Source organism: Syngnathus typhle, linkage group LG1 (assembly GCF_033458585.1).
Source record: "Syngnathus typhle isolate RoL2023-S1 ecotype Sweden linkage group LG1, RoL_Styp_1.0, whole genome shotgun sequence".
Classification (NCBI taxonomy): Eukaryota; Metazoa; Chordata; class Actinopteri; order Syngnathiformes; family Syngnathidae; genus Syngnathus; species Syngnathus typhle.
The window spans coordinates 21,348,481-21,356,625 of record NC_083738.1 but is presented as its reverse complement, the minus strand read 5'-3'; the positions used below and the strand labels follow the sequence as shown (position 1 = coordinate 21,356,625).

The 8,145-nt window shown below is 43.8% G+C and overlaps 1 protein-coding gene across 1 annotated transcript; it reads left to right on the top strand.

The window, feature by feature from the left end:
• The first annotated feature begins 3,072 nt into the window (after nt 1-3,072).
• zic3 (zic family member 3 heterotaxy 1 (odd-paired homolog, Drosophila)) lies at nt 3,073-7,425 on the top strand. Its single transcript, XM_061295169.1, has 3 exons — nt 3,073-4,352; nt 4,759-4,922; nt 5,055-7,425. The coding sequence occupies exons 1-3, from the start codon at nt 3,356-3,358 to the stop codon at nt 5,235-5,237; spliced, it is 1,344 nt and encodes a 447-aa protein (XP_061151153.1). The 5' UTR covers nt 3,073-3,355; the 3' UTR covers nt 5,238-7,425.
• Nucleotides 7,426-8,145: the final 720 nt, after the last annotated feature.

Below are 8,145 nucleotides of genomic sequence, written 5' to 3'. Positions count from 1 at the left end.
ATGCAAATGTTGCATGTTAATTACTGTACGGGGAATTCAAGTGAGCCGAAATGGCATCATAATTTTGTTAGGATATTGTCGGAAATCTGGCATGCTTTGAAAGACCGTGAAAAGGACAATTCTGTTTTCAATATATAGATGCGAACACAGGCTGGGAGTGAGATTAGGCAGCACTACAAGATGGCATGCATACATTCGACCCAACAATACAAGTAACAGAACATTGCATTCGTTCAAGACTATACTGTACATGGAGTGTCTGCATTGAGATGAATACAAACAGCATGATGCACAGTAACTCACTGAGCTCTTCATTATGGGAAGAGAGCCAATATCAATAAAAAGGACGTTGCTACTCACTGCTACCATCACTGCCAGATAGGTAGAAATATTCAACTATTTGAATATGTATTATGAAGATACCTTACTGCATGCACACACACACACACACACACACACACACGTATATATATATATATATATATATATATATATATATATATATATATATATATATATATATATATATATATATATATATATATATATATACACACACATGTATATATACATATATACATACATATTTATATATTTTTTTAAATTACATTATATACATATATATTATAATTACAAGTCCTTCCTTACAGAGTCAGCCAAGCAGTTTGGTCACGATATGACATAAGAAACACAAAGTTTGCTACCTCAGTTAATTATTAGAAAAATAATGTCCATGTATATCTACTTCCCTTAATGAATCCATTAAAGGTCTACTGCAACCGCAATACAAAACGTGGCTTTATCATTGAATTCCAGGAACATGCATGCATGGTTGGATGGGCCTGCCTGTCCTCTCACGTCAGGTGTGCTCTAAATTATTGCACCACTGCAATATTGTCATAGTTTATTATGGCGCGCATGCTCAGTGGGAAGCAGATTATGTTATAACCAATGAGGCACCCCCACATACGGCTCGTCTATGAGGTAATCCCAAACTAAGATAACAAAATAATCAAATTACACACAGTACACGCATGGTAAGAATGTTATATAATATTACACATGATATAATTAGTACACTTGATGCATGCTGAAATTATGGGAAAGTCTTTTATTCTGGGAAAAGGAATTAAAATATTAAGGGGAGAAAATGGACAGGGAATCAATTAACTGAATAGAGTCAACATGTCAGAGAATCTACATATTGATTTTGCTATATGAAGTTCCACCTTTGCATTTTCTGAGTTCTGAAAAATTAACTTTCATTCTCAAGGGGAAAATAATCACAATTTTAACAAATCTTGAGTCGTCTGGCACCAGTTTCTTTCCCTCCGTCACTCCCAAAAAACTACTTTTTTCCTCACAACATTTCTTTACCCTGCAAGCACGAGCAAGCGTGGCCTCGTGAACGCGCACAGCCAACAAGGCTATAAAATGTGGAAAGACGAGGAGATTAATTTAAACAGTTTGTCAGTCACTCGTCAAGGGTTCAAAAAAGGTCGCCGTAAATCTCGCGCGGCGAACACAACATGTGTGCACGTGCACGCGCGTGAGCGTTCATGAGGAAGCAAATGTTGAGTACGTATGTTTAAGTCTGCGAACGCGCGTGCGTGCAAGTGTGTGTGCGTGTGTGTGTGCGTGTGTGTGCGTGTGCGCGTGTGTGTGTGTGCTCCGTTTTGTGCTCCTTTGCAAAAGCTGCAAAATGCCAACTTGTAGCATAAAAACAACCCCGAACGATGTATGCTCACACACGCCCAAACTAATGTAGGAAAACAAGATCTCACATAATGCCCCGCCCTCAAGACTAAACAACGATACTGTACATCTATCATGCACGCTGCCTTCACTGACATGTAGAAAAGTCAGACAACTCACCTCTCCTGTATGTACTGTGTAAGAGGGGTGTAGGGAAAAGTTGTGGAGAGTGGAAGGATGGATGATGATGGGATGAGGGCACGACGAGAAATGAAGGTGCTGATTTGAAAGACTTTTTGGGGGGAGGTTTGTAAAGAGCGAGCTCCCTTAAAAAATAAAGAATGTGAGGAGTTCCTTCCTGGGACAGATTGTGGGTGTATGTGGGTGTGGGGGGTTGCGGATGGGGGGGGGGGGGGGGGTAATGTGAAAGGCTCGCCGGTTAAAAAGCGCCGCTTGAAGCACTCAGTGCGTCTCTGAACTTGATCAGATTGTATGTGTCCCGCAGAGAGTCTGCTAGTATCCCTCTGAAACACGCTCAATGCTGCACCCCCTTTCTTCCTTTTTTTTTGGCTAAGCCCCCCTAAATAAAATCGCAGTATATTACAATTGCTGCCATCCTCTCTGTCTGTCTTTTACCCCCCCCCCCCCCCCCCCCCACCTACACACACACACACACACACACACACACACACACACGCACGCACACGCCTCCCTCCCTTCAGTCCCCCCCACCCTCAGTCTTTACACCCTATATGGAGATTCTCTGAAAAAAAAACACACCAACCCCCACTCCCAAAACCTCTTAAAATGCCACAATTTGGATTCGTGCCAGAGTTTTATGATAGATAGATGACATCAAATTAGTAAACATATATAAATAATATTATTAATTAATAATATTATTAATAATGTCCCCCGCCTACTGCCCGATGACGGCTGGGATAGGCTCCAGCACGCCCGCGACCCCCGTGGGGAGTAAGCGGTACAGAAAATGGATGGATAATATTATATAAACATTACTTTTTCAATTGTTCTGTAAATGTTTAATATGTCTCAATAAAATCTTGTCAAAAAAGAAAAAGTAAAATGTCATGTCTCGGTCGGTCTAAGTTGGGTCCGGGCTGCGCGTTCCTCGGGCTGCGCGCTCCGAGCTGCAAAGGCTCGTATTTACCTGCAAAATAACGCCGACGAGAGCCAATCAAAATGAGGCGGCAGAGACGAGCTGCCATCTTCAATAGGCAACGCTGCCAATCACTGGAAATCCGGCCAATTAGCAGCCTGGCTGTGGGTCACGTGTTAGGCGGGGAGTCAACCCGCGATTGGCTGTTGTAGCACTGCCTCCCGAGTTCATTTATGTTCTGAGAGTGAGTGATTGACTTTATCAGTCCAAGGACATCATCCGGCTGGAAAGGGGGGGAGTGTGATCCTGGTTCTCACGGAGCGCGCTCGACGGGAGTTTTGCACGTTCCTCCAAACTCTTGAGAAGGATTCGTCCCCGTTTTCGGAGTGCTCATTTTTGGGGGGTTCGTGATATTTAATAATTATTTTCGGTGCAGCAAATCTCGGCGCGGCGCTTGCAGCTTGCGCGCTCCGCTAAACTGGATTTTATATTTCTTTCCTCCTAATTTTTTATTTTTTTTTTTTGCCCCAGTCATAGCTCATGACTATGCTTCTCGATAGCGGTCCGCAATTCGCGTCGCTAGGAGTGGGCGGCTTCGGGGCACCAAGGCACCACGACATCAGCAACAGGGACGCGAGCCTTGGACTCAACCCGTTCAGCGAGTCCTCCCACTCGGCAGCGTTCAAAATCAGCCCCGTGGGCCACGACATCACCTCCGGTCAGACATCAGCTTTCACCCCGCAAGCCGGTGGCTATGCGGCGGCGCTGGGACACGCGCACGGCGGCCAGGTGGGCTCGTACGGCGGGGGGGCGTTCAACTCCACGCGGGACTTTCTCTTTCGGAACCGCAGCGTGGGAGAGTCGGCCGCGCAGAGCGCGCAGCACGGGCTGTTTGCAGCCTCGACCGGGAGCCTCCATGGGCCGCCGGGTATCGCGGACAACCCAGGACATCTGCTCTTCCCCGGACTCCACGAGCAAGGGGTGAGCCACTCGTCGCAGAGTGGACACGTCGTCAACAGCCAGATGCATCTGGGTTTGCGCGGGGACATCTTCGGACGAGCCGACCCTTACCGGCCGGTGGCCAGTCCGCGCGCGGACCCCTACGGTGCGGCGGCGCAGCTGCACAACTACAACCATCCCATCAACATGAACATGGGCATGAACGTGCCCAGCCACCACGGTCCGGGGGCATTCTTCCGCTACATGCGACAGCCCATCAAGCAAGAACTGTCGTGCAAGTGGATAGACGAGCACCAGATGAACAGACCCAAAAAGACGTGCGACAGGACGTTCAGCACCATGCACGAAATGGTCACACACGTTTCCATGGAGCACGTCGGCGGGCCCGAGCAGAGCAACCACATCTGCTTCTGGGAGGACTGCCCTCGGGAGGGAAAGTCTTTTAAGGCCAAGTACAAACTCGTCAACCACATCCGAGTGCACACGGGCGAGAAACCTTTCCCGTGCCCCTTCCCGGGCTGTGGGAAAATCTTCGCTCGCTCGGAGAACTTAAAAATCCACAAAAGAACGCACACGGGTAAGGCACAATAAACAACGCAAGGTGTGTGTTTGTGCTAAGTTGTGCTCGTTGGGAGCGTGTGTTAAATCAAGTGTTAAGGTCCACTCTTCTGAGCGCACAGTTGGAGTGGAGTTGCAAACTGTTGCTCCAGTGTTTACTAAAGTGAGAGTAGACGCGATGAATAAATAAAAGCATGACAGAAGCAGCGCTTAGCCCAGTTGTGAAGCCAAAAAATGTAGGGTACGCTGTTATATAATAATACTGCTCACACATTCTCCGTGGGCGCGCGTGCGCGTGCGTGTGTGTGTGTGTGGGGGGTGTACGTGTGCGCTCAAGCGTGTGTGTGTGTGTGTGTGTGTGCGCGAGCGCGCGCTCGCGGCCGTCTACCGTGTATATATGACGTGCGTGCGCCTTCCCCCGCCAGGTGAGAAGCCGTTCAAGTGCGAATTCGACGGCTGTGACCGACGCTTCGCCAACAGCAGCGACCGGAAGAAGCACATGCACGTGCATACGTCAGACAAGCCGTACATCTGCAAAGTGTGTGACAAGTCCTATACGCACCCCAGCTCTCTCAGGAAACACATGAAGGTAATTAACGTCTTCATTAGACCCATCAGCGATGGCGCGCGCACGCAAAGAAGCGCTTCTTAAATAGCCCACTCCCTTTTTTATGTTTGGTTCGATTTTTTTAATTCTTGGTTTATTCCCTCTCCACGAAAGGTCCACGAGTCCCAAGGGTCCGAATCGTCCCCGGCAGCAAGCTCCGGATACGAATCATCCACACCCCCGGTTCTGGGCTCAGCCTCCAGCGAAGACCCGACAAAAACGCCCCCGTCAGCCGTGCAAAACACATCCGGACACAGCGAGGGGCTGGCGCCGAATTTTAACGAATGGTACGTTTGAGGGCAAGAAGAAGCAAGAGGCCGAACTTCGACAATGTGGATTTTAAAAACAACTGAGACGTTTCCTGATCACGCACAAACACACACACACACACACATCCACACAGACACACGCGCAAGCACGCGCGCGCGCACGAACATAACGGGACATGCAGAAGCAAGCAAGCGGGCCACGTCCGAGCTCAGGATTACTCAAATTGGACTTTTTATTCCGCAGTTTGGAGGGATTCAAATGAAAATGAATGGAAAAGAGAATCCGCAGATTACATCATTGTGTTGTTTTTGTTTCTCTTTTTAGTTGAAAAAAAAAAACATTTCAGGATTTAAAAATGATTTATTTTTCATTTTATGTATTTTCTGAAAATTTTATTTAAAAATAAAAAGAATAAAAAAAGGGAAGATTACTTCACTCTGTTTTATATTATAAAAAGGGTGGCAGACAGCAACTGTTATGTCGCCCCTTCAATTGATTGTTGGAACTTCAGTCTTAAAAAAACGTGCCAAAGTCTTTTTGTCATGAACTTGAACACAGTTTAAAAGATTACAAAACGAAAAAAAAAAATCCTAAATAAATATTATACTCGTGAATGTATTTCCTTGTTTGATGGGGTCAAATCTGTTGTCATCGTCCGTTTTTTCGGGTGGAGAAAAAAATGTGGTATTAGGTTACGATTGTTGCCGTTAAATATAATAACGTTGCCTTTTGTTAATATGCCGTTGTAAATACATATCCATGATGCCATATTTATCGATTTGTAATTTAATTATGGGTATAAGTTCTGGGGGGGAAAATGATATTTATGGAAATGTTTTTTTTTTTCTAACAACTGTACAGTTTGGGCTCAGCTTCACAATTACAACAAAAAAAGCTCCAACATGGCGATTGTATCCTTTTGTCTTTTCCTTTCTGATATTTTGATTTTTTTTTTAACCAGTAGGCCTACACGTGTCTTATTTGCATCGAATAATAAATAGTCTATATGGATGGATAATATGGATTTGTCTATATATGATGCAAAATATTTCCCATATTTTCTTTATGACCATTGACATGTACATGTGTGACCTTGGAGGAGGGAGTTAAGCTGAGAAGCTATAAAACGCTTGTGTTGTAATCTTTATTTGGGGGTGGGCTTGGAATTCAAACTTTGCTTTTGTATATTTTACTTTTATAGAATCAGACATAGATGTCAAATCTGTAGCATTCAAACAAACAAAAAAAACCAGCCTATTGCACACTTTGTATTATAGACAAGCGTGTGCGGATTTCCAAATCAAGATGACAGAATTTTAAAATTGGGTGTCGAGACACGCCAATAATGGCTTTTTTTTTTTTTTTTTAAAGAATAGTTCCAGCAGTGTCTTTGTGCAAGTATGTTTTTAAATGTGTGCATCGGCAACAATGGAACTGTCACAAGAAAGAAAAGAATAATAATATTAATAATAATAATAAAACGTTTTTGTCTGTCAGCCTGCATTGTTTTAAACGTAATTCTTCTGTGGAAACTAAAGCGTGTTCTCTGTTGTGGTGTTTGCATATAGAGCAGTTTGATGATGCCTGTTTTTTTTGTTTTTTTTTATGTGTGAGTAACTTGTCCAGATGGCATTTTTTTGTGTTGGAAAAACAAATCTCGTGGAAGGAATTGTAGATCTATGAGGGACTTTTATTTTTTTTTTGTTTGGGGGTTTCAAAAAGAGTTACAGCATTGCATTGTAACCTATTCTCAAGAATTAAATATTATGCAGACACAAAGTATATTGTGAGAACAATTTCAGACCACCAGCACTAACTTTGAAAATAAAATGTACAAAAAGAAAATCGGTACCTCGTGACAGTGATATATGAAATACGTTTATTTAATTAAATAATTTAAGGAGTATATGTTTTATATGCTATTTTCTATACCTTAATTTAAAATAGAACTACTTTTTCTTATGCTTGCCCCTCATTCACATAGCAAATATTGTCTTTATAAACAAACAAAAACACACGTACACACAAAAGCGAGAATGTGATGTAACACTTTCTGGGAGACAGGGGTCAAATTCTGATGATGAGGAAAAAAATGGTTTTAGTCATGAAATGTGTTACTGTGCCACATTGAGGCAAATGTTACAAGAGCAGGCCCACGTTAATGCCTTAGCCTGAATCAGCTACAGACCATCAGGCACAATGCGCTCCCTTGTTTCTAGAGGCTACTGTGTATTGCTTTCTTTTAAGAAAACAAATGTGATTTTTTTTCTTCTTTTTTTTGGACTGGAATAAAAGCAAAGCATTCTGCAAACGAGCCTTCCAAATGATTTTTTTTTTCCCGTTCATATATGATTAGAAGCATGTTTGTGTGCTTGCTGGGAGTCAGACTGCAAGGAGTCACTTGAACTTGACACCAAGGGAGGCGCCATCTTAGTGTCTTGGCTTGTGTGCGTGCAGTCATCCTGACGTGACTTGACAGACGGTTTATTTCACGTCCAAGTTGCGCACTGCGTGAAAACTTTTTTAGTTTTTTACGAGAATTTCTTTGGACTTGGAAAACGAGACGTCAGGTTAGCAACTGTGCGGAAAGGCGGGCAAGTGAGGACACCGTGTGACAGTCAAATGAAGTGTGTGTTGACAAAAGTCTCCCTCCACACGCACCCAAACGGGTTTCCTCATTTACTCGCTGCGAAATAAGAAATAAAGGAACACGTGCTGATGGGTTTGAAATCAGCAGAGCTTTTTTTTTTTTTTTTTTACTTAAAAAAAAAAAGAAAGATGCATCAACACCAGCATTTGGAGACTGATTCCCATTTTTCTCCCCACTTTTGCGCAAGCGCGATTATTCCTTTGATTTCTTTCCTCAGCCCCCTTTCTCCTCTCTTCTCCCCCTCCTCTCTCCCTCCCTCCCTACACCCCCCCTCCTTCCATCCCT